Genomic DNA, 26,476 nt, shown 5'->3' with positions numbered 1-26,476 from the left:
TTTTTGTTTGACCTTTATTCTGCTCTCAGCATTCACAATTGGAAAAAAAGGAAATAAAAGGAAGACAGGCAATTTCAATTTAAACAGCCTGCTTGCCATGATCACCAGCCTCCTTTCCCACCTTTCTTTTTCTTCTGCTGCTGTTTCTTCTTTGTGGCAGCTGCGCCAACAGGCTTTTGATGCCTTGGCGGTATCATGTTGCTTGTTGATGCAGATGGGACTGCCGTTACGGTGCCAGGCCTTGGGGATGTAGGTGGACTACTTGCAGTCTTGCTAGCATCCCTGTAGACAAGGAAGAGACAAACAAGATTAATTATCACACAGAGCTTAGATGTACGGTATATCTTCTGTCCTGCTGTCAGCAGCAAAAACAAAACTGGTTAAATTTCACATACAGACCCTCACATACATGTCCTATATTACTGTTTGCAGTGAAGAATTCATTCCTTTACAGAGAAGAACACCGCTTATAAATTCTAGCTTTTTCTTTTCATTTTTTTCACAATAAGCTGTGGGCAGAATTGAGCCACTGCTAGCTAGCTAGACCTTGGATCCCGAATGCCTTGGTACTCAGACATTTTGGCCCCCGAACACTGCAAACCCGGAAGTGAGTGTTCCGGTTTGCGAATGTTCTTTGGAACCCGAACGTCTGACAGGGCTTCCAATTGGCTGCACGGTGTGGATTTGCCAAGCGCACCTTCCTCTTAGCATGTTTCTCCCTTGCGTCCTGAGATCGAGTGTCTTCAAAGCCCATGACACCTTTGGTAAAGGCTGTTCTCCAACTGGAGCGCTCGCAGGCCAGTGTTTCCCAGTTGTCAGTGTTTATACTACATTTTTTAAGATTTGCCTTGAGGCAGTCTTTAAACCTCATTATACACCTTTAGGCACCAGGTGAAAACGTTCCTCTTCAACCAGGACTTTGGCTGCCTATCATCCTATATCCTTTTAAATGTGTCTGGGGGGGGGCGTTATTGTTTTGTTCTTGTTTTTATTATGAATTTTGTGGTTTTATCTTGTGTTTTCATGCTGGGAACCACCCTGAGAGCTACAAAATTTAAAAATAATAATTAAAAAAAAACCTGCATCGAGTATCAGTGCCAGTTCCAAAAAGCCAGTTCTTTAAGCCTTTTGTGAATGGCAACTGCAGAAAGAGGGCAGGGATGCCCCCTTCTCCACTCCCTTACTGTCACTCTCATTCTCTACCTACTCCTGGAGATTGTGTGCAATAGTGATCTTCCTTTCAAGGGGGGTAGCTCTCTTTGATTACGTTACTTGCCCTGGGACACTGAGAGGGCTCTAGAATCAAGGCTCGCAAGGCTGGTTCCTGTTACTCACAATTCAGAAGAAGCTGCTGTTGTTGTTGCTCCTTGGGTTCCTTTCCCAATCTGGTCCTTCTTCTTGCCCTTCTTCCGCCCGCGATAGTAGGAACGTTCCCGCATTGGAAGCCAGCGCTCAGGGTCAGGAGCAACTTTAGGGTCATAGTTCTTTGGCAGTTTTCCTAAGGAGTAGGTTAAAAAAACAACAATACTCCTTTTCTGAATACTAAGGAGTATTCAGCATGGGAGACTCATCATGATTTAAGAACAGCTACACTGCAGGTAAACACCTTATTAGCCAAAGCTGTACAGCACTCCATGGTCGGAGACAGACAACGCTCTCTCTGTGCGCAAACCACAAATACCTTTATACTGACATGCTTTAGCTTTTCCTTGCAGCAACAAAAATTGGGTTGTTGCAATTAGCAAGCTATACCTAGACTTTAAATACTGTGGAGAACCCACTTCACATAAGAGCATGGAGACCTACTCAAAACGTTCGTGTTAGAAAAAAAGCTCCTAGATCAGTCCCCAAAATATCCATCTATTTTTGTCTCCGACAGTGGCCTGCAAAATGCTTTAGGGAAGTTCGCGTGCAGAAAATGAAGGCAACAGCCCATCCCTGCTATTAATCCCTGCAACTGGTATTGAGAAGCATGCTGCCTCTAAACAAGAAGTCCAGGACTCTAACATTAATGTCGCATGATTGCTGGAATTTCCTGACTTTGGCTCAAAGTCAACTTAATTTGAACTTAGCTTCTTGAGTCGTTTTTTTAAAAAAATTCCACCCTAGTACAGCGGGGTTTAGATGAGGAACCTGTGGCTCTGCAGATGCTGTTGGACTCCCAACTCCTATCTGCCCTAGGCAGCGCTGCTAATGGGCAGAGATAACGAGCAGTTGATAAATATTTAACTTTAATAAATAAAGTATGTATTTAAAATATTTTAATAAATAACAGACACATAAGAAACTGACTTATACTGAGCTAGTCCCTTGGTGTGTTGAACCAAAGGTGGACTGTTCCAGAAGCTCTGCTAATGCCATCCTGGTAGTCAAGGTAACATCAAAATTAATGGTAGTTGTTGTAGCAATGATTTCATATATTCACTTGCTTTGACATAGGCTAATTGGTTTGTTTTGATGCTATCCTTATTTGTGGGGTGGGGTGCTGGGCTCTAAGTCCAGAAAGAGGAATCTTATCTATGCCCTTATCTGGTCAGGTGGAATGATGGAAAGTCCTGGCCAAAGTGCCATATGCTTCTTTGTGTATAAAGAATGAATGAATGTGTGCTTGGGTGCGGACAAGACATCTTCTGGCTGCAGTGCCCATCCCTCGTCTGTAAAGGCTGGGAGACCCAGCAGGCTGATCTGCTGTAAGTCTACACCTTTTTTAATAAAGCACTAGAATTGATCACTCTGGTGTTTTGACATCCTTCTTTGGTATCCCTGCACCCAACCACTCACTCCCACAAGCCCTCCTTTCTTTGGGCCTGCGGTTCAGAACAACTGGTCCATCCAGTAACTAGTTCATTACCGTCTACACTGACTAGCAGCTGCTTTTAAGGTCTCCAAGAGAAGTCCTTCCCAGACCTACTTGGAGATGCTGGGAATTGAACCTTCTGGGAGATGAAGTCCAACAACAACTGGAAGGTCAAAGGTTCTCCACTCCTGGCTTAGATAGTTTTAGCCAACTTCTCCAGAAGCACTTTTGAACTCCAAACAGCAAGGCAGCCATAGCTAACAAGACACTCACCCTTCTTTTTCTTCTTCTTCTTCTTGACATCACCTTGGCTGAAAAAAGACAACAGCATATGATCACACCTGAGCCTGCTTGAGATGCAGCAGAAAGAACAGAGCTAATGGACGCCAAGGGGAGCATATCTAATGGCTTTGTACAGGAGAAAGAAATAGTTTGTAGTTGGAAGACAGAAAATCTATTTTGGTCTGGACTTCTTCATATTAACACTGACTCAGGATGTCAAGGTTTATTTAAAAAGCTTCTTTACCCTTGTTCTTTCTGCTGGTTCTCAACTGTGGGTTTCCCTCCTTTCTTCCGAATGTATGTAGCCCCATGCGAGTTTTCAAGAGCATCCACATCTACTTTCAGAGACATTGTGTCCGAAGAAGGCAAGTGTTTGCTAAGTCTATTGTAAAGGAGGGGTTAAGGAATAACAATATGAACACATTAAGCAAATAAGAGAGAGAGAAAATCATTCTCAGGATCTCAAAGTCAGTTTAGTGGGTACAATAACGACAGAGAGAAACTAAGGTAGGAGACTGGGAAGAATTCTCTGTTGTATAGGAAGGGAACATTATATAATGGGGTAACAAATTTCTTTTTTACTTTCTGGAAGGGCAGAGTGACCATGAGAGCCTGAGCTTCTAAAAGGAACAGAGGTGCTTGGCATTTGGGGATCAAAACAGTAGAATAGTGTTTTTGTATCTCTGCTTGATGAAAACATGGAGTTAAAAGGAAAGACTACCAACCCAGCTGTACCTGAACTTCCTAGTTGGTTGTGTGTGTTGTATGCACCCTATGAGACAACAGTGATGTACAAAGGTCGGTGAGATGTGAAAGTCTTAGAACATGCACAGGGGAATTCCAGAGACTCAGGATTTCTTTGGCAGAGAACACGGCACCATACTCCAAAAGCTGGAAACTTTGAAAAGCATCACTGCAGCAATTACTCTGATATGAGGAAGTCGTCAAAGAATGCCTCCTTGTCTCGCCTCCCTCAGCCACACAAGGAAGGATACACTTTCGCTTTCTCACCATCAACCAGGGAGTATGCAGAAATGAGCTGGGCCAGGGTATGGACATCATCTGGATTTTGCCTACAAAAGTAAAGAAGTGCGAGAGTTATAGCCTGTTCTAAAGAGAGCAGTCAGCCCAGTGTTGCACACCACAGGAAGGACACCTCATACAGTATAAGCAAGCCAATGAAGCACCCTGCCTCCACCTTCCATAGGAGCCACAAAGAGTATTTTCAAGATGCATGCTGGCTCAGGTAAAGCTGCAACTTAGAGATGGGTGGCAGGAGCAGCTCTATCAAGGGAAAGGGACAAAAAGAGAATCTAATGAGTGGGGAGGTTGCTCACTCTGTGGATGTTCCAGCAGCTCATTGTGGCAACACCCGTTCACTTCAATAGCTTGCCAAAGACCAGGTGTGCCTACATATATATAATGGATTGCAGGGTGAAAAATGTGTGTCCAAAGCACAGGTTGAGGCACCACAAACTTCCCCCTTTTTTCTCACGCAGCCCCCACTGCACACTCTCCAGAGGGACCCACTGAAGTAGATTTTGGGGGCACGTGGGGGGAGTAGAGGAATAATAATAATAATAATAATAATAATAATAATAATAATTTATTACTTATACCCCACCCATCTGGCTGGGTTTCCTCAGCCACTCTAGGCGGCTTCCAACAAGAGATTAAAAATACATTAAAACACCAGTCATTAAAAAAACTTCCCCAAACAGGGCTGCCTTCAGATGTCTTCTAAACGTCAGATAGTTGTTTATTCCTTTGACATCTGATTGGGGGGAGGGGCAGGAGCCACTACCGAGAAGGCCTTCTGCCTGGTTCCCTATAACTTTGCTTCTTGCAGTGAGGGAACCACCAGAAGGCCCTCGGTGCTAGACCTCACATGTCCAGGCCGAACAGTGGGGGTGGAGACGCGCCTTCAGGTATATTGGAAGGGTAAGTCCCACTGCACAAGTGGGATGCTGTTCATGTAACACCAGGCACAACCCATTTTTAATATGCCTTATCTCATTTGCTGCATAAATACATTTTTAACACTACTGAAGTAACTGTCAACTTCTGTTTCAAACGTTAGTGGGGCCACTGAGTCTTTTGCAGTAAAATTCACTTATTAGCTCTCAGGAAGAGACTTACTTCCACAGCTCCTCTAGATCGCTGATGGCTTCCTTCTTCCGTCCGTGTTTTAGCTTGAAGTTGACAGCTTCCCTAATTAACGACAAATGAACTGGAGACTTTGGCTGGGGGTGAAAAACAGGTTTGCTTAAAGTTAAGTTTGAAAACAACTAAAACAATGACATGAGGGATGACTCTCTTTTTTTACCTGCTGAAGAGACCGATTCACACTTGGAGCCATCAGAGTTTAGGGGACTCTTAACAGCAGGGTGTGAAGCCAACAAAGGTTGCCAGACTCAATAGTGGACAGGAATTCTGTGCCTTCAATTGCCCTGCTCTCTTTTGAGTCTAGAAACCTTAAAGAGAAACCAGCAGACCCTTTGTTTAATTTCCAAGCAAAGGGTCTGCTGGTTTCAAGGTTTCCAGACTCAAAAGAGAGCAGGGCAATTAAAGGCACAGAAGTCCTGTCCACTATTGAGTCTGGCAACCCTATTTCTCATTCATACAAGAAATTCCCCCTGTGCACCCTCAAATCTGTTCTGGGTTCCTCCTCCACCCTCCATATCAGATGGGAACACGCAGAAGGGCAAGAAGTTCCACTGAGCCATTGAAAGTCCTTGCATGAACAGGACAACTTTGTTGGGATACAACTGCAATGGTGTATTTGTCTGTTACGAGCTGCAAGACTGCAATCACACTATCAAGCTCAGAATACTGGCTTTCAACAGCTGTGGGATTATAACTACTCCAGTGTGTAACCGAGTTTTCCCTTTGTGAAAATATGGATAAATCAGGAAAGTTCTGGACCGACTACAGAACAATTTTTTTGCAGACTTCCAAACAGCTGAGGCGCAGCACACTTCCCCTCTCAATTAAACATGAAAGCACATTTCACCTTGTGCACACAAAGAGGTTCACACTTAGAGCAGGAGCTGCTAACCTTTTGGAGCCTTGAGCATATTTTCAAACCAAGAAGCTGTCACAGGCACCATATGTACAATGCACCTATTCTAATGGCTGCAACAGAACTCCTCTTTCAATTCTGATTTCAGAGGAGGGGTGGGCACTGCAGGTGCCAGGGAAGGCCGCTGCTGGTATATGTGCACCTAGCATGTAAGCAAATCTTGACTTAAGTATGTGTAAATGTGAGAGCTACCCCACACTAGGGGATCTCTCCTGAATTTTTGCATCCATCTCTTTGAGGCCAGTTAATTCCATGGACTCTGCACCAGGAGCTGTTAGATGACTCAAATGACATCTACTGACAGATAAATTGGAGAACTGCTCCAGTGAAGGATTGGAAAGAGACAAGGCCAGAACAGGCAATCATGCAGAGAGGCAACAGGCAGCCTCTCCATTGCAGTGGAGATTTGGGGCTCATGGGAAGCTTGAATTATTTAATTCATTTCTTGCAGCACAGCAGCAGTTACAAACCATTTATGAATACAATTGGCTGGCAAATTCAGATTATAAATGTCCGTTTACATTATAAAGAGCTACGATGTACTGAATATATTTTTACTATTTTGTCAGGGATGTAAAGCAACTTTAACACAAAATACTGGGCAGCTTATCTGTTGGCATCTCATTGGACTATTACTTGCCTGAAATTCTTGATACCATTCAATCGCTTGAGCCAAGACCTCTATAGCACTATCAATATCTTCTTCATGGCTATACATTGTCACTAATGCAGATACCTATAACCGTTTAGAACACAACGTTAAAGTCAGAAATATTTTTAGCAAGCAATAAATACTGGAAAGTATGACAGGGCCACATTTTTTAAAAAAATATAAATGTAACTTTACTACTTCATTAAGAAGAATACTGTCGCCACATGAAAGCGTGCGCACACTGAAGCAATATTTACTTTTCTTTTACTACATTTCTTCAAAAGTAAAGGAGTCAAGGGGCAGTGCTCAAGGGAGAAAGCAGCCTTGACTTAATAATTCAAGAGTGCAAGTTTTCTTAAATAAAAACCAACCTTGCTGTTATGTGCTTTGCTCTCTCCAACACATGGTATCTATACAGCACTTTTTCAAAATGTCCAAGCATTTCACTTACATTTTGTTAATATTCCTTATAACTACCATGTAAGCTAAGCTATTCTAATCCCTGCAACGGAGTGAGCTCCCGTTGCTCGGTCCCTGCTCCTGCCCACCTAGCAGTTTGAAAGCACATCAAAGTGCTTTCCCGCTCCGGCGGGAAGGTAAACGGCGTTTCCGCGTGCTGCTCTGGTTTGCCAGAAGCAGCTTTGTCATGCTGGCCACATGACCCGGAAGCTGTCTGCGGACAAATGCTGGCTCCCTCGGCCTATAGAGCAAGATGAGCACCGCAACCCCAGAGTCACACACGACTGGACCTGATGGTCAGGGGCGCCTTTACCTTTAAGCTAAGCTATATCAAAACTTTATGCACTGCTTGTTCCCATGTTGGCAGAACCTTGATTAAGATGCATGTTGGAGGCATTGCTTTGGAGTGCCATCTTAGAAAATTTAGTGAGCAAACAAGAGACAGGGCCTTTTTGGTGGTAGTGCTGCAGCTCTGAAATACTCTCCCAAATGAAATTATTTCACCAAAAACTGAATAAACTTTTATTCTGACAGGCTTTTAATGTGTAACACCCTAATTTACTACCATCAGTTTAAGTATCTTTTACCCCTGCTGCTGTTAGGTTTTTGTTTTATTTTTAATTATTTGCTGTATGAGTTGCTGTTTGGTACTGCTTTTAGAAATTGGCTATTAGTTGTACTTTTGCTCAATTGCATTGAATAGTTTTGTGTTGTATGCTTCTTTTAGCAGAAAGCAGGATATAAATATTGTCATTCCCATATTGGATGAGCAGGAAAAGCCTGAAATATTCACGCAACTTAGAAATTAAGCAAGTCATGGAAACTATATAAGACCATAACATATGGGATATCTTGGTGCAAAATTCTGGATACTGTATTTACAACCTTGCTTCAGGGCCAGGTTCGCAATCACTGCTAGATTAGTAGCCAAAAATTCATGTTGTTGAGTTACACACCTCTAGCAACAGGAGGCAGAAGAGATCAAGATGTCTGTTATTGCTAAGTCCTGTGGACCAAACACATTACTGATCAAGAGTCCAAACAGAACTTATGCATACAAAACAAAGATGCAAATGAGCAACTTGTAGTCCAACTATGATGGGACTTGTCAACTTGGGAAGGCAGCCCATCTAGGAGAATGAAAGCTCTAATCCTAAACCTCCACTGCCTTGTGGGATGTCTTCAGGAGAAGAAAAGGCCAAGGAGTAAACCCTACACAAATCCAGAGTGGAGTCCCTAAATGGTTGGATGGTAGAAGAAGAAGAAGAGTTTGGATTTGATTCCCGCTTTATTACTACCCGAAGGAGTCTCAAAGCGGCTAACATTCTCCTTTCCCTTCCTCCCCAACAACAAACACTTTGTGAGGTGGGTGGGGCTGAGAGACTTCAGAGAAGCGTGACTAGCCCAAGATCACCCAGCAGCTGCATGTGGAGGAGCGGAGCTGCGAACCCGGTTCACCAGATTACAAGTCTACCGCTCTTAACCACTACACCACACTGGCAATGGTGCCTTGTATACCTCCTTCCAGCAACTCCTGTAGCCAAACTGGCGCCAAACATATTGCTCTGCTTTCCTTTGGACCACACCAGCGAGGTTGAGAGTGGTGACTTCTAATCTGGGCAGCCCAGGACCTCCAAAAACACTGCCCTGGCTTGTGCCCTGGGGAGGTCACTTCAGTGCTGCTAACAGAGTGGTTTGACTCCCCCCGAAAGCTCCATTGTCTCTTGACATAGACAGATGTCAAAAAGAAGAAGTCTAACCACCCAAGCTAAGGTCAGAATGGCATGCTAGGAGAAGAATGACATGGGGGGGGGTGTCAATAGGATGCATAAAGCTCTGCATGTGTTTAGCTGCAACCTACCATGCCTGGTTTGTGCCTTAACTCTTCTATAGACCTCAGGATGATACATGCTTTCGTGACACTGCCTTTGAGAGAGAGGGGGGGAGGGAGGGAGGGAGAGAGAGAACAAGAAGTGTGGTTATTGGCAATTGTCTCCAGTCCTCTGTGCTAGGACATCAGTTCTCCCATCAGGCAACTCTCTTTTTATTAGACAGATAAAAAGGAGTGATTATAGAAACCATCAAACAGGGTTGCATGCTTGCCACGATTCTGCAGAAGCCAGCTTCATGAGAAACTCAGCCTTTTAAATAGCGAAAGTTACTAGCCCTTATGACTGCAAAAAATATGTGTGAAAGCATGTGGGCAATAACTGAAGTATCAAAAGCCAAAGGGGTGTTTAAATAAGAATCTCACTGGTCACAGCTGAGAGGGTTCAGGGCTCCATATTTTTTCCCTTATCCCACTCCATAATTAGTAAAACTTGAATTATGCAAAAATGCTGCTATTATTGTTGTTGTTGTTGTTGTTGTTGTTGTTGTTGTTGTTGTTGTTGTTATTATTATTATTATTATTATTATTATTATTATTATTATTATTATTATTGCTCTGTAAGAAAATTGTATACAAATTTGTTCAACTTGCAAACTTTCTAGATGGTGAAGACTTCAGGTATTGCCCCTTCCTGCCTTTAACCCAAGCTCCCCAGAAGGCAGCCTCCCTTTGAGAAAAAAATGAGCTAAGAATGAGTGGTCACTGTAGTATGTGGAAACAGTATGAAACTGTAGCTGAATGCTCAGGAAGCTTCTTTCCAAAGGAAGTGAGGCTACGGTACCTTGAGCAACTTTCAACTGTGCCATCGTCAGCTTAATCTCTGCTGCTTTCTCAGGGTGCTGATCGGCAAACTCCTACAGGTCAGAAATGGAAACACAAATCAGGAGGCTTTGAAACAGAATCAGCTTCAGAATTTCCAGAACAGGCACTTTGCAATGAATAGCAATTGCACTGTGGAGTCTCATTTCTCTTGACTCTCCTGCAACAAACTCTTGAGTCCCTTGAACAGAAGCGCTTCTATTAGGTGACAGAGATACACAGCAATATGTTAAGGAAGGGTCCCATTTGCTATGCCATTACCTAAAATATGCTTAAGTGTAAACTATGATCTGCAGTAGAGCTTAGAACAATAGTTTTCAGCCAGGCACATTTATGTACTGCACCTATACCAAGACACACTTACGACACACTCTTGTCTCTCCAATCTCTCACTGCTTGCAGATCTCAGACAAGCAGATCTCACTAGTGTATTCCCATACATAACTTCTTAGGGAAAAGGCTTAGCTCAACAAGCTAATCCATAGTTTCACTGAATGCTTGGGCTGGTGCAAAAATAACGCTGCCTAATCTAACTATGACTCCCAGTGCCCAGCATGTTCATGGATTCCCTTCCTCCTCAACCTCCTCTAGATGAACAGTGATTCAGAGCTTTGTCACCTCTGTTTATTTTCTCAAGCAGCAAACCACAGCCTACCTGTAGCAGCTCTATTGCCTTGGTATGCTGTTTCTCTCGACACAACTGTGCTGCCTGGATTAGCACAGGGAGGAGATGTTCGGGGCTCTGTGACTGTAAACTTGATGCCAGCTTGCGACATTGATCTGCCTAGGGAACAAGAGAAAAAGATTAGCTAGTTAGGAGTGCTGATTCTACAGAGAGAAGGCAGGATTTGGAAGTGTAAGCCAACAAACCAAGGTGCTCCCTGCCCTCCTTGGGAACAGACCATTCCTCAAGGCAATTAAAGTTACGTAACATTACCTGGTTGGTGTACATGGCCAGCAGAGCCTTATTGAATTCTATTGCTTGGAGCTGTTTCTTCGAGAGTTTATGTTCAACACCCTCAGCGTTGGTCAGTTTCACCTTTTTCTTTGAGTCAAAGACATTTTGGTCCTGTGAAAGACAGCATCCCAAGATCCGTCACACAATCAATAGGAACATGATGTTTCCCAGGCTGCAATTAAGACACATCACACTCCTTTTGTGTGATTTCTTCTGCAAATCATGCTTGAGGAATTACTAGGTAGATAATGCCATACCTTGTTAATGGTAATTATGTTGTTGGCGATGACAGCAAGCAACCCGACGTCTGTTGGCCTGCAGAGAACAGGGCATATGTGCATTTGTAAATATGTCGTCTTTTTTTAAAAAGATGCCAAGTCCACTAATGCCACCATTTTACAAAAGTCACTTACTTCAGTTTGATTATCTGATTGTAAAGCTGCAGGGCTTCCTCTGTGTGACCTTGCAACTGCAAGATATAAGCCATCTGACCATGAATAATAGCCAGTTCAGCCTCAATGTCTTCTTCGGTAACATCCTAAAAGGAAACAGTAAAAAAAGAAGTTAACGCACAACCTTGAAACCTTGCACCAGTTATACATAGCTGCCAAGTCTCCCGTATTCCCCGGGAAACCCCCGTTTTTCCAGCTGTTCTCAGCTGAAAAAACGGAGTTTTTTGTTTTTCCCTGGTTTATTCTGGCGTGGCGGCCATTTTGGAACTGGGCGGAGCATGCTCAGAAGCGACTTTTGATGCGATGCAGCTCTGCCCAGTTCCAAAATGGCTGCAGTGCGACTTCTGGCGCGGCGGCCATTTTGGAACTGGGCAAAACAGCATCAAAAGTCGCTTTTGAGCATGCTCCGCCCAGTTCCAAAATGGCGGCAGCGCTACTTCCGGTCTGCTACTTCCAGTCCGGTCCCTTATTTCTCCTACAGGAACTTGGTAGGTATGCAGTTATATAATATCCACAAATCAATGGGTGGAATCCAATATCAAGTCAGTGGACCTCAACCCTCCAGAGCAGATTTTTTGGGGAAGTATTCATGGGGCTGTCAAGGAGGGCAAGGGGAGAGAAAACGTAAATCCAATTCGTGCAAGTTGGAATTTAGTATCACCTAAACCTGCAAATAAATCTATTGGTAACTAGCAAACTTACTAGTAACACAGCTAGAGAGTAAGCCTCATTGAATAGAGAAAATAAGCATTGGATTGCACTCCTGGTACCATTTCTCTCGTTGAGTGAGTCACACAAGCATGCAAATCTCATCCATTGAAATCAACGGGACATAAAACTGCCTCACTTTGCCATTACAGTGGAACCTCGGTTTATGAACACCTCGGTTTATGAATTTTCGGTTTATGAACACCGCGGACCCATCTGGAACGGATTAATTCATTTTCCATTACTTTCAATGGGAAAGTTTGCTTCAGTTTATGAACGCTTCAGTTTATGAACAGACTTCCGGAACCAATTACACCCATGCTTCAGTTTATGAACGCTTCAGTTTAAGTACTCTGCGGACCCGTCTGGAACGGATGAATCCACTTTCCATTACTTTCAATGGGAAAGTTTGCTTCAGTTTATGAACGCTTACTCCGTGGACCGTCTGGAACGGATTAATTCACTTTCCATTACTTTCAATGGGAAAGTTTGCTTCAGTTTATGAACGCTTCAGTTTATGAACAGACTTCCGGAACCAATTATGTTCATAAACCGAGGTACCACTGTATTGTGTTCACTAAGAATACTTTTTAAAATGGCTTCAGCGGATAAGGGAAGCTCTGGATATTTAAATTGTTAATACCAGCAACGGCCCTTGCCACAGAATTCGCAAAGTTTGATTCTACACTGTTAACACTTCTCAGTGAAGCCATTCATGTGGAAGAGGCACACTGCTATTTAAAGGCAAAGAAGTAAAAAGAAAAGTGCTGATGGATCCAGTGTTACGAAGGAAAGCAGACAGGTAACACATAGCCAAGCAGATTTATGCAATTAGCTTACATGCACACATACTGAGAATATTAAAACCTGCCTAGCGGAAAAAGTATTCTCGGGTGTAACAATAGTGACTCACCGAATCTTCTGAGAGAGACTGGCGACACAGATCTACAAGGAAAGTGTGACACATTAATTTTGGACATAAGAAGAGCCCTGCTGGATCAGACCGAAGGCCCATCCATTCCAGGACGTACCTTGTTCTCAGTGTGGTGAACCAGATGCATACAGGAAGCCTATAGGCAGAAGTGCAGCAGCACTCTTCCCACGCGTGCTGCCCAAAAACTGGCATTCAGAGTCACACTGCCTCTGACAGTGGAGGTAGCACACATTTTGCCATAGATATGAGCCACCAATCACAGTTCCACCACTGATTAACACCTGCCTATAGAAACTTCATTCGCATCACAGAAGTGCAAGGATGCTGATATTTCTCTATATTTGACAGCATCCTATAATCATTCTCCACATACCTTAATTCCTAATCTGCCCTAATCTTATACTAGATCCTAAATTTCCAACTGCATGTCGATACATGATACAATTATGGATTTCTTAGTCGTACAGTGGTACCTCTGGTTACAAACTTCATTCGTTCCAGAGGTCCGTTCTTAACCTGAAACCGTTCTTAACCTGAGGTACCACTTTAGCTAATGCGGCCTCCCACTGCTGCCGCATGATTTGTTCTCATCCTGGGGCAAAGTTCTTAACCCGAGGTACTACTGCCGGGTTAACAGAGTCTGTAACCCGAAGTGTTTGTAACCTGAGGTACCACTGTACTATCAATTTAACCATCTTGAATTCTCCCCGAATCTCCCTTCAGTTCTATTTTGCTTGGTCTTTGCTTGCTTTTCCAGGTTGCTACGGGGGCGGGGGGCGGATTTAGCTATTCGAAACTTGATTTTGCTTACCAAAATGAATGCAAATTAGTGCAGGGAGGAAATCCTGTGCAGTCTATAGGAATGACGGGTTACTGGTGGCTGTAAAGGCATTCTTGAAATACATTTGCAGATGCAGAGAATAAATTTAGGGACACAATAATCCCCATATCTATTTTCTCAATTTCATTTATTAAAGGTTTTAGACCTTGTGACGGCTTTCCACAAAAGCAGGACAACAGGTTACAAGGAAAGGACAAATTAAACTTATCATTCATTACCTTCTGCTTTTTGTAGGCTTTTCATTGCCTCGTTCAGCCTGGCCTGCCCAACCAAAGAACAAGCAGCATTGTAGCTCAGCTCATATGTGGCTTCTTGAAGGCCAAGATCCTCCTGGACAGAGCAAAAATAACTAAGTAAGTGAAGGGATACCTTGTTCCGAATTACAGTGTGAACCAGTTTGCATGAACACTTTGGGTCAGATGGCTAGACGCAGATCAAAACAATTCTTCCAAAGCATGAAGGGTTCTTAAATTAACATACAGTAAATTTGAAAACCACAAGCAGGTGATACATGCCAACAGGAAGCTGTATGAACACCCTTCTTTCTAACAAAACAATATGCAAGCAAATCATCACACGATTCTAGAAGTCCAAGCTCCTTTCATCAAGCATTTTTTTTTATTCCTGAGCACACATCGGCGGCAAGATGTTGTAGGAGCATATTCTTTTGCATATAAACAGATGTTAAGTAAATTGCTAAACAAAGGATTATTGTCACAGTGGCCGGAGGGGACTACTTCAGAGTAACGACGCTACGCAGCTCTGCATTTTATTCTTTTATTGGTGCTGCGTATTTACAGTGCTGAAGTCATGCTATTTACACGGAGTGATGTGATCAGTCGGTTTCAGAACCTCCTAATGGCTTTTGGCGCGTCTTTCTCCAACACAAAAGCTTTGGCAGACCCATCCTCTTTCCCCTCCTCTTTCTGCGTAGTTCTGGCGTTGGGGGGATGGGTCTCCCTCCCTTATTCGCCCCTTCCTGTCCCGCCTGGGACCCTGGCTCCTCTACCTTGCCTGAGCCTCGGACCCGACTTCCTGCTTCCCTACTGGAATCGGAACTCTCTCTGCTTTCCCCTGTGCTCGGTGATTGGCTTGAACTCAGGAGGGGAGGGACTTCGCGATATCCCCTGTCCCTCACATCCACCCCCCTCCCAAGCTCTCCTTCACCCCTCCCCAGGTCCCCCCCAGGTGTCGGTGACGACTGGAAGCCTAAGAACTCAGTGCTTTCCGAGCCCGTTGGTGTGAACACCTCCCCCCAGTCCTGCAAGCCCCCCCCTTCCGCCTGGGAGGATGGGAATCCCAAAAAGTCCGTGGCGTCAGAGCTGGTGGGGGTAAAAATGTTCTGCCAATCTGCTCCTTCCTCTGACTGGGTGGATCTCGGTGACACCCATACCTCATCCTCTGGTTCCTCAAACTCCGCTTCCCAGCGCCATGGTGAACTGCTCTCCCGTGCTTCCTCCCCCTCCCCCTCCCTTTCCATGTGCCAGGGCTTGGGTCTATGGGGAAAGAGGGCGTGAAATTCTTCTACCAGGAATTCCTCCTGTATCTGAGTGGCTGGGACCCATTCATTCTGGGACGGTGGAGCATCCTCCCATGCCATGAGGTACTCCAGTCCCCCCACCCCCCACCTTGAATCCAGGATGGCCGTGGCCTCATTGAGTTGCTCCCTGCCTTCCCTCTCCCCCCCCTCCCTCAGGGGTTTGTTCGCTGTCTCGGAGCCTGCTGCTTTCCCTGTACGGCGACAGCAGCGATCTATGAAACACAGGGTGCACCCTCATGTCCTCTGGCAGTGCCAGCCTGTATGCCACCGGGTTGACCTGTTGCGTGACCGTGAAGGGGCCCAACCTTCTGGGCGCCAGCTTTTTGCATCGCCCTCTGATGGGAAGGCCCTCCGAGGACAACCACACTTTGTCCCCCACCCTAATGACCTCCCCCGGTCGCCTGTGGCGATCTGCCCCCTTCTTGTACGCTTCCTTGGCTCTCTCCAAGTGTTCTCTGAGCTGCTGGTGCACCGTCTCCAGTTCCTCTGCCCAATCCTCAGCCTGTGGGCCCTCCTCCTCCTCCTCCCCCTCCCTCTCTGGGAAAGATCTGAGGTCGCGCCCGTAATTGGCCTTAAAGGGCGACACCCCTGTGGAGACGTGCACCGCATTGTTGTAGGCAAATTCTGCCAGTGGCAGGCGATCCACCCAGTCCGTTTGCCGCTGGCTGACGTAGCATCTCAGGTACTGCTGCAGAATGGCGTTGACCCTCTCCGCCTGTCCATTGGTCTGCGGGTGTCTAGCCGTCGACAAGCTGACCTCCACCTGCAGGAGGTTCATGAGCCGCCGCCAGAACCTGGAAACAAATTGGCGGCCACGATCCGAAATAACCCTTAAAGGTAATCCATGCAGTCTGAATACGTGATCCACAAACAGTTTGGCTGTCTCTTCTGCAGAGACCGCCCTGGCACACGGTATAAAGTGGCACATTTTGGACATGAGGTCCACCACCACCAACACTGCGGTCTTGCCCCTGGACGACGGCAGGTCTGTGATGAAGTCCATGGACACTACTTCCCACGGCCTGTGCGGTGTGGCTAAGGGCTCCAGCAAACCTGCTGGTGGCGCTCTGACCACCTTTGCCCGCTGGCAGGTGTCACAGCCCCTTACATAATCCCTCACATCCTCCCGCACCCCTGGCCACCAGAAGTGTCTCATGACTAGGTGAGTGGTTTTATCCCTCCCAAAATGACCCGCCGTTGGGTTGTCGTGCATCTGCTTGAGGACCGTACGTCTGAGCTGGGTGGTGGGCAGGTACAGTGCACCCTTGTAGAAAAGCAGTCCCCTGCGTTCTGCAAAGTCGTTTGCCTGCTCCCCCCCCCTCTCAGTTCTCTGAAGATGCGGTTGGCAAATTCATCCGCTGCTGTCAGTGCTGTGAGTTCTGCCTCGCTTACCACTGCTGCTCCGCAGGACCAAGCTGACGGGGGGAAGATGTGCCTGGGTGCCGGTGGCGCCTCCTCCTCCATGTACTCTGGCTTGCGGGAGAGGGCATCCGCCCTGACATTCTGCTCTCCCGGGATGTAGTGTATGGAGAAGTTGAAGTTCGAGAAGAACTCTGCCCACCGTATCTGCCGCTGGTTGAGCACCCTGGCAGTTCTCCAGAACTCCAGGTTCTTGTGGTCTGTGCACACCTGGATGGGGTGCTTGGCGCCCACCAGGAAGTGTCTCCAGTGCTGGAACGCAGCGTGGATCGCAAGAAGTTCCCGATCAAACACCGTGTAGTTTCGCTCTGGCTGGGTCAACTTCCTGGAGAAGAAGGCACAGGGTCTCCACTCTCTGTTGGCGTCCAGTTGCAACAAAATGGCGCCCACAGCTTTATCAGAAGCATCTGTCTCCACGCGTAGGGGCGCGTCCTGAACCACGTGGAACAGGTTCTGGTCTGAGGCGAACACCCTCTTGAGGCTTTCAAACGCTGCTTGCGCCTCTGGTGTCCACCTGAACTTCTGCTTGCCTCTCAGGCAGTCAGTGATGGGAGCCGTAACGCGAGAGAAGTTCTTGATGAACTTCCTGTAGAAGTTGGCGAAGCCTAGTAGGCGTTGGGCATCTTTGCGCGTCCTGGGGCTGTGCCAGTCCAGGATGGCCTGCACCTTGTCCTTGTCCATCGCCAGCCCCTTGTCTGACAGCTTGTAGCCTAGGAAGTCCACCTCCTTGGTGTGAAACTTGCACTTCTCCAGCTTCACATACAGGTGGTTCTCCTTCAGGCGCTGCAACACCTCCCTGACATCCTTCACATGCTGCACTGGGTCATCGGAGTAGATAAGGATGTCATCCAGGAAGACCAAGCATTTCCTGAAGAGGAGGGACCCCAGGACGTGGTGCATGAAGGCCTGGAAGCATGCTGAGCCCCCTTGCAACCCGAAGGGCATCACCAGATATTCAAAAGAGCCCAGAGGCGTGAACATCGTGGTTTTCCATTCATCGCCTTCCCGGATCCTGATCAAGTTGTACGCCCCCCTCAGGTCTAGCTTGGTGAAAATCTTGCCCCTGCGTGCCGCTGTCAGGAGATCATCCACTCTGGGCATGGGGAAAGCCACTGGCTCTGTTACTGAATTCAGCCGTCTAAAATCCACCACAAGACGGCGCTGTTGCGTGTCTTTCTTGTCCACCCAGAAGACTGGGCTGCCCCCTGCTGCCTTGCTTTCTCTGATGAACCCCCGCTTGAGGTTCTTGTCGATGAAAGCGCGCAGATCCTCCAGTTCCTGGTCTGACATGGCGTACAGCTTGGCTGGGGGTATAGTTGCCCCTGGCACCAGGTTGATCTGGCAGTCAAAAGGCCTGTGTGGGGGTAGGTGGTCGGACTCCGCTTCGCTGAAGACCTCCTGCAGGTCCCAGTACGGCTTGGGTATCGCCTCACCCCCTTTGATGTGCATGGTGGCCACCGTGGCTATCGGAGGCCCCTCCCCTGGTTGGTGCTGCATGCAATGTTCCAGGCAAAAGTCCGATCCAAAAGTGATGCATCTCTGGTGCCAACTGATGGAGGGGTCGTGGCGCGCCAGCCAGCTCATGCCCAAGACGATGGGGGGGTCTGAGATGGTTGTGACGTTGAATGCCAGTGTCTCTGAGTGCCTTCCCACCGTCATTCTCATGGGGGGGGGGTTTGATGAGTGATGGCCCCTCCCAGCAGCTCTCTGCCGTCAATGGTTGCCACGTGCAGGGGAAAATCCAGCTGCAGAAGCTGGATCTGGTGCTCTTCTGCAAAGTTTCTCGAGAAGAAGTTGGCTGAGGCACCACTGTCAATTAGGGCGAGGACCGTCAGGGGATAGCCATTTGGGAGCGTGAGCGTCACTTCTAGAACCACTCCTGCTCTGGGAGGGGTGGGCTGGCTCTGCTCCTCTCTGTGCGGGTGGGTGGGCTGGGGCTGTTGTCTGCTGACTGTGCCTGGCTGCTGCCCCTTGTCTCCTGCAGCCAGGCTTTCCCGTTTCCCTGCTGTGGTGCTGCGTCAGTGGGGGAGGGCACAACCGTTCCCGCCTTTCCTTGCCACTCCCTGCGATGTGGGCAGTCTCTGACGAGATGCTGGGGGGAGTTGCAGAGAAAGCAATTCCCACCCCTTCCCTCCTTGCGTCTTGGCGCCGCTGGGGTTTGAAAAGCCCGCGCGCGCGCGCGCTATCAATCTGCATGGGTTCCTGGTCCTGACTGGCCCCAGGCGTGGCTTGAAAGGGTTGTTGGGGGAGTGGCTTTTCCTGCGACCGTGGGAACCAAGCCCGCTTTGCGCGCGTTGCTTGCTTGTCGCTCCACCGGGATTCCTGTCTCACCCCCACCGCCAGAGCCGCTTTGCTCAGCTGATCCATATTACTGGGCTTTGGACCTCTCGAGAGCTCATCCTTCACCTCCTCATGCAACCCCAAGTAGAACGCCGCTTGCATTGGGGGTGACTCGAGTTCCCACCCCAATCTGTGCACCAGCATGGTGAATTTCGCCCAATACGCGCGAACTGTCATATTTCCTTGGCGTAAATTATGAAGTTCCTCCTTAGTCTGGTCCATATGACTATCGGACGAATAGATCGTTTTCAAACCTTCTAGAAATAGTTTGACATTCTTCATGCAAGGATTCTTTGTTGCGATTAACGGTCTTAGCCACTCCCTGGCTGCCCCGGTAAGGTGCTCCACAATAAACGCTACCCTGTGCTCATCATCAGGGAACTCAGCGTGGTGCAGCTCAAGAGCATACACAATCTCAGTCTCAAAGCCCTGATATTCCCTCGGGTCTCCATTGAACTTGCTTACTAGCGTCCCGGCTCTCCTTCCTGGCAGCACTTGGACTTGGGGTGCCCCTCCCGCCTTGTTTTTCTCTGCATCCAGCTTGTTTTGGAGGTCTACCGCCACCGCCCTTAATTCCTGCTCTCTTTCCTGTAGCGCTCTCACCTGTTCCGCCAGTTGTAGCCGGTCGTCCTGGACCTTCCTAGTCTCTTCTTTAGCTGCCTTCAATTCCCCCTGCGCCTGCAGCGACAGCTGCTGCAGTTCTTGCTGGGCTTGCTCCGCGATCTGCCGCCATTTCTCCGCCTCTGACACGCTCATCCCGGCAACTCCAAAGTAGCCCAAAAAGGATTAGGAGGTTGCTGTCACAGTGGCCGGAGGGGACTACTTCAGAGTAACGACGCTACGCAGCTCTGCATTTTATTCTTTTATTGGTGCTGCGTATTTACAGTGCTGAAGTCATGCTATTTACACGGAGTGATGTGATCAGTCGGTTTCAGAACCTCCTAATGGCTTTTGGCGCGTCTTTCTCCAACACAAAAGCTTTGGCAGACCCATCCTCTTTCCCCTCCTCTTTCTGCGTAGTTCTGGCGTTGGGGGGATGGGTCTCCCTCCCTTATTCGCCCCTTCCTGTCCCGCCTGGGACCCTGGCTCCTCTACCTTGCCTGAGCCTCGGACCCGACTTCCTGCTTCCCTACTGGAATCGGAACTCTCTCTGCTTTCCCCTGTGCTCGGTGATTGGCTTGAACTCAGGAGGGGAGGGACTTCGCGATATCCCCTGTCCCTCACAATTATGCATACACATTTAAGGCAACAAACAATAACCACATGAAAAACGCAAAAGTAACACTCAACCAGTATAACAATCAATATAAAAAGGCAATCGGAATTTTAAAAACTGTATCTAAGGAAGATTGTAGGAAAATGCAAGTTTGTTTTTCTAACTGCCCATCTAAATATACACAACCCTGTGTTCAAGCAAGCTTCCTTGGATGGGGCACTCCATGGTCTTAAAGCTACCACAGATGAGGCCATCCGGTGTTTCCAACTGCTGTACCTTCTCATGGTGTGTGTGTGTGTGTGTGTGTGTGTGTGTGTGTGTGTGTGTGTAGCAGGAACAGTCTCTGATGGCACGATGGGGCTGTGGAATGCATCTGGTCAGTCATGTTAATGTTTGCTAGGAAGTGAGAGAGGCGGCAGCAGTGAAGTCAATACAGTGCAAATGCACTGCCAGAGCTAATCCGGAGCTCCTGCTGGTGCATTTGCACTGTGCTGACCTTGCACCTTGCCCTCTACCTCCCAGTGAGCAGCAGTGGTACAAACAACCAGGAGTCAAGTGAGCAGCAGCTGGGTGTTTATCCTTCCAGCCTTGAAATATTGCAGAATCCACTTTTGTTGTCCATCAGTCCCCACGTTAAAGGTAAAGGGATCCCTGACTATTAGGTCCAGTCGCGGACGACTCTGGGGTTGCGGCGCTCATCTCGCTTTATTGGCCGAGGGAGCCGGCGAACAGCTTCTAGGTCATGTGGCCAGCATGACTAAGCCGCTTCTGGTGAACCAGAGCAACACACAGAAATGCTATTTACCTTCCCACCGGAGCGGTACCTATTTATCTACTTGCACTTTGAAGTGCTTTCGAACTGCTAGGTTGGCAGGAGCTGGGACCAAGCAACAGGAGCTCACCCCATCACAGGGATTCGAACCGCCAGCAAGCCCTAGGCTCTGTGGTTTAACCCATAGCGCCACCCACGTCCCCATGTTACAGGAATTTAAAAGTGTATGAATTTCCTCAAATGCCAAATTCCATTTGTCCTCACCCCCCAAAGTAACAGAAATAAACTATCAATGTAGTTTGACAAAAAGCCTTTTCAGCATCAAGAGAAATAACTGCAGCCACATCAGCTCCTTTACTGTTTGAAGCATCCTCTTTTCCTACCAACCTTAAATTATCTGCTTCCCATCTTTGGCAAATAATATCAATGTACTACTATAGCCACCACAGTCTGGTTAGCAATGACTGCTATTATTATCTTGCTGACTACAATAATTAAGGTGATTGGCCTATAATTTGGACTAGTTTGGTCTTCACCAGACTTGAGAATAACAGAGGTATGACTTCATACGTAGGTGTTCCAATAAGACACATCCCTGTATTTCATGGCGTTTATGCAGTTCACCTGTTGTAGCCTTACAGCAAGAATAGATGAAGGAAGAAGTCTCTCTCTCTCTCTCTTGCACGTGCACATACACACTGCCACAAACTTACTTACTGGCACGACTTTCTCCCATGTGCTCTGTGCAGCAACAACTGCAGAGAGGTTTGTTTTCCGTTCCTCTTCATAATCATCTTGTGAGTTGCGTATGAGGTCCCGGTACACAGCTAAACAGTCGTCGTAACGTTCTAATCTGTACAACTGGAAGGAAAAATCTAGATTAGCAGCTCAACAGAACAGAAAATAGTCAAAACTAGGTCTGCAAAATAAAATAGCAACCATAATATCTCAGTAATGTTTATACTATACCTGTAATCTAGGCAGGTATTGGACGGGGTTCAACTAAGTTGCTGCATGCACAGAACGTAGTCAGGTCGCAAAATGGGATTTCCTCCTCTTCTCCCTTGCATCCCCCTAAATCTTCATTGGAGTGATGGGGAACCCCCAGAACAGGTTCAGGGGGCACACAGGGGAAGTCCCATTGTGCGAGTAGGCCTTGTTCTGCACATGCATACCCCACTTTACACTACAATGAAATCCACACCCCCAGTTCTTCTTCTTTTTTGAAAAAAAAACTTTATTGAAAAAACAAACACAAACATGCACAGTGTTATGGAAGAAACACTGAACAAAGACCAAGCCCCATCCATGGCGTTCATGTCACTAAGCAACAACTTTCTTCCAGCAGAAAGAGTGAATGTATAATAGTTACCAAGGTCATAAATTCCAAACTATTACCTCTGGTTGTTGAGAAAATCAATCCCAAAAGTTCTAGGCTGAAGAGCAACAACATGGCATGTGCCTATAGACCCAGAGTTGTCATGGGAAATACACTCTTCCTCCAATGCATTTTGTCCATCATAAAATATCCCTCTTGGTAATTCTCAGAACACTTCACAATTGCTGGAATAAGTTTCCATGCTAAGCCCAGGCAATTCTAGTTTCTACAAGATGTTTCTCTAAAGCATTTTATCACACCTTAATCCTCAACCAGGAAGATATTGAAAAGCAAGTAGAAGATCAAAATTTTATTCTTGCCTTTATTTATTATTATTATTATATGAGTCCAATAGGTTCATACATATGCAGAATACCCCCATAAATGAAAAAATATTATCACTTGCTTATATTGACATTTCCAGCATTAAAACCTGCTGGTTTTAAAGATCAGTGATCTTTAGGTGAAGTGAAATACCAGTGAAGAATCATATAAAATTCTGATCTCATGATGTTGTGCACTATGAAAAATACATGACTAAGCTGCATTTTCAGTTTTGAAATGTTCTTATTTCATAGCACCATCCACGAGGACAAGAAAGATGGCAAAAAGTAAGAACAGGTCGGCTTAATTAACAAGAACTATTATAATCAGTCTTCATTATTCAACACAGTCTTGGTATACTGTCAGCATCCATTGCTGCAGGACTATACTGTGGCTGACCTATTTAGGCGATTGCTAACCTGCCGTAAAAGAGCACACATTTAGATTGAGAAAACTCCTCCACCACAGCATCTGAAGCCTTATATCCAGTTATTAAAAGCAGTAAGAGTTTGCAAGGCAGTAGTTACCACTTGTCCATACAGCTCCTTTAGCTTGTCTGTCTGCTGACTGGCTCCTTGAATGGTCTTCAGAGCATTTTCAATCCTATTCAGCCTGTATTCACAGTAAGCCTTCTCAAAGGCTATCAAATCACTGAAACATAAGCCAGAAGTGGGATGTGATTTCTCATTATCAACTCTTCAAAAAGCAGTTGTGTTTGCTAAGACTCATTACTGAAGAGGGAATCCTATATACACTGACATTATATTGAACCAAACAACACAAGAAAAGGGAACTAATACTTTAGAAATCATAAAGACATATTTTTGGACATGTGTCAAGTTTGTAATTATGTAAAATAATCAATATGATAAGCTTCAAGAAATGTGCTAATATTCATAAATTTCTCATTGCATCAGACTAATATGGCAACAATATTCAAACAAAACAGATATATTGCAACACAGAAAAAGCAAAGATAGAATGGCTTCACAATAATAATTCTTATTTGCTTAACAAGACAAAGGAGTGTGTCTATATTTTGTGCACTGAACACACAATCCTTTTGCACGCCACACTGAATGGGTCTGCTTTTGAAAGTGCTGGCTTACTGACTGATACAATCCTTATTTGACTGATATTTTTCTTGATATCCCATAAACTGCTTTTTTATTAACACTATATTAACATTCTTGCATTGTAGGGGGTTGGACAAGAGGGCCCTTGGGTTCTCTTCCAACTCTACAATTCTATGATTCTATGACTTGTCTTGTAGCTTCTTTTCCCACAATGCAACTAGGAAACCTTTTTTGATACATACAGACACACAGGATTTAGGTCAGCAATTATGCAGCTGCATGCTGGGACATATTAGTGTGCTGCAAAAGAACTTCTACTGTACCAAGAAACTTATTCAACAATAAAAAGCTCTAGTGCACCTAAAAGCACACATTCACACTGAAGGCTGCCTTTTGCATCTCTGCATGGTCTTGTCTCCTCCCAATTAGCTTTCACTGGCAGCAGCTAATTCTGTTGTCTCTCTGTATGGGTGTGATACAGAGACTCACCAGTGTTACCCATCCTTAGCAGAGGCTGCAACATGAATTTGTTGGGGAATTCCTTCCAATTAGGAAGAATGCTCATTACAGTAATGCACATAGAAACCCAGCTGAATAACTCCTGTAACATCTGGGAATTTGTTAGCCTACACTTTTGAGAATTAATTGACTAAGAAGAAAGAAAATTTTCTTGAAACTGTATTTTTCTTTATTTTGTAAATGTTTCCGTTTGCATATTTTGAAAAACTGAAAGAACTCTTGCACCGTCTAAAAGCCATGTTGTTTGATAAGCAGCTAATATTTAACACTCACCTGGTTAATACTTTGGTATGGGTGTTAATCACACTGAGGGCTTCCTTAAAACTTCCATTGTGGATAAGGCATACCACTTTGCAGTGAAGAGCAGTTGCATCATCCTTGCTGATCTGCAGTACTAGGAAAAGCAAAGGCAATGAATTAAACAATGAGAACCCAGGCACTGTTATTTATATCTTGAAAACAACCAGTTTAGATTATCACAGCACTTTTCCAACTGTGGTCCAGGGAACCAAATAATACCAGTTGGAAGCTTATTAAAGGATCCTTAGTGAGAAGTTTGGTGGGCAAACCTCCTTCCTTGGGAGGTTTTTAAGCAGAGTGTGGATGACCATCTGTCATGGATGCTTCAGCTGAGATTCCTGCCCTGCAGGGGGTTGGAATAGATTACCCTTGGGCTCCTTTACAACTCTACAAGTCTATGATACAATGGTAGAAAGACAGATTGCTAGGGAACATCAACAGTGAGAGGGCAATGTATAGCTGCAGGAGGGAATACTTTGCTGCAAGCCTAAACACACATTCCAGGCATTAAGTCCCACTGAACATAGCAGGACTTATTTCAAAGTGATATGACAGTTCCATAGATTAGCATCCTAACTCAATTCAGTATGGCAATTCAATTCTTTAACCTACAGATGCATAACTGTACAACCCGCTTCCTATTTACATACGTGGCAGGTTATTCCCTAGCACATCCCCTGTACAACCAAATAACAATTCAGCAAGCAAGTACAGTGACATGAATGACCACATCAGGTATTTCTGCCTGTCACACAACTGTTAAAGCCACAGAGCACTTCAAGGAATAAGTGGCTGCAATCCTAGCCTCACTTACCTGGGAGTAAGTCCACTGAATTGAACTGCACTGTTACTAATACTCAAGTTACAGCACGCTTTGAAACATTCAAAACACTTTACCTGCATTATTACCTCACTGCGGTCTTTACAAGCACCCTAGATACCAGGCCGATATTGCCGTTAAACCATTTTTAATGTTTGACGTTTCCTTATGTTTTTAAGATGTGATGGAAGTCGCCGAGTGGCTGGGGAAACCCAGCCAGATGGACGCAGTATAAATAATAAAATCATCATCATCATCATCATTCCCATACTGAAGTGGGGCAACAGTGCTAAAGTTGAAGGACTAGGGTGAACCAAGCCTTGTCACTCATGAAGATCCAAACGAGGAGAGAGACTTTCTTAATGCAGGATCAGCACGAAAGGGGCACGGGAGCACAGCCTGCTGTGTGTTACTGGAGTAGCTAAGCGATTGAGCCACCCCTCAGCCACCAGCAAATCTGAGGCAAGCCGTTCTTCCCGCCCTGAAGGGTTGTTGTGAAGGTTCCAGCGAAGCTAATGCACGCGAAGCGCTTGGGAACGTGTTTCGAAGCTACCTCCCGCGCAAAGGGAAGGGGGTTAACTAAGAAAAAGTTGCCGGCTGCCCGCCACCGCCACCCCACCGCGTCTCCCCGAAGGGGCGCCCCAGAGCGCCCACCCTGGAGAGAGAGCATAAGGGAGGCGACGCCAGGCGCAAAGCACCGTCCCTCGCCCTGTGCGACTTCCGTCGCCCTCCACTCACTTTTATTGACCGACTTGAGGGCGCGCCCGAAGTCGCCGTTCTGGCCGCAGCGGTTCACTTCGCTCCACAGCGAGGCCACCGAGGCAGCCCCGGCCGCGCCGGCACCACTTCCGCCACCCGCGCCCGCCGCCATCTTGGCAGAGGGAGAGAAGCAACGGA

At 46.2% G+C, this 26,476-nt stretch overlaps 1 protein-coding gene across 1 annotated transcript; it reads right to left on the bottom strand.

The window, feature by feature from the left end:
• SRP72 (signal recognition particle 72) lies at positions 1-26,476 on the bottom strand. Its single transcript, XM_035140515.2, has 19 exons — positions 26,318-26,476; positions 24,733-24,853; positions 23,392-23,515; positions 21,880-22,023; positions 14,094-14,205; positions 13,014-13,045; positions 11,354-11,478; positions 11,198-11,255; positions 10,920-11,051; positions 10,638-10,766; positions 9,945-10,017; positions 9,134-9,198; positions 6,802-6,897; positions 5,219-5,322; positions 4,075-4,152; positions 3,324-3,461; positions 3,071-3,108; positions 1,336-1,498; positions 1-282 (listed from the first exon to the last, which is right to left on the bottom strand). The coding sequence occupies exons 1-19, from the start codon at positions 26,448-26,450 to the stop codon at positions 102-104; spliced, it is 2,046 nt and encodes a 681-aa protein (XP_034996406.1). The 5' UTR covers positions 26,451-26,476; the 3' UTR covers positions 1-101.

The sequence above is a fragment of the Zootoca vivipara genome, chromosome 16 (assembly GCF_963506605.1).
Source record: "Zootoca vivipara chromosome 16, rZooViv1.1, whole genome shotgun sequence".
Classification (NCBI taxonomy): domain Eukaryota; kingdom Metazoa; phylum Chordata; class Lepidosauria; order Squamata; family Lacertidae; genus Zootoca; species Zootoca vivipara.
Note: the sequence above shows the minus strand (reverse complement) of the source record. Positions and strands in the feature narration are given on the sequence as shown.

Bases quoted from the DNA above. Each gene is read 5' to 3' on its own strand.
- SRP72 (XM_035140515.2), bottom strand. From the start codon at position 26,450: ATGGCGGCGGGCGCGGGTGGCGGAAGTGGTGCCGGCGCGGCCGGGGCT. The intron at 13,046-14,093 runs GTAATGAATGAT...CTTTCCTTGTAG, and splicing joins AAGCCTACAAAAAGCAGAAG to ATCTGTGTCGCCAGTCTCTC. The intron at 1,499-3,070 runs GTGAGTGTCTTG...CCTACTCCTTAG, and splicing joins GAAGAAGAAGAAAAAGAAGG to GAAAACTGCCAAAGAACTAT.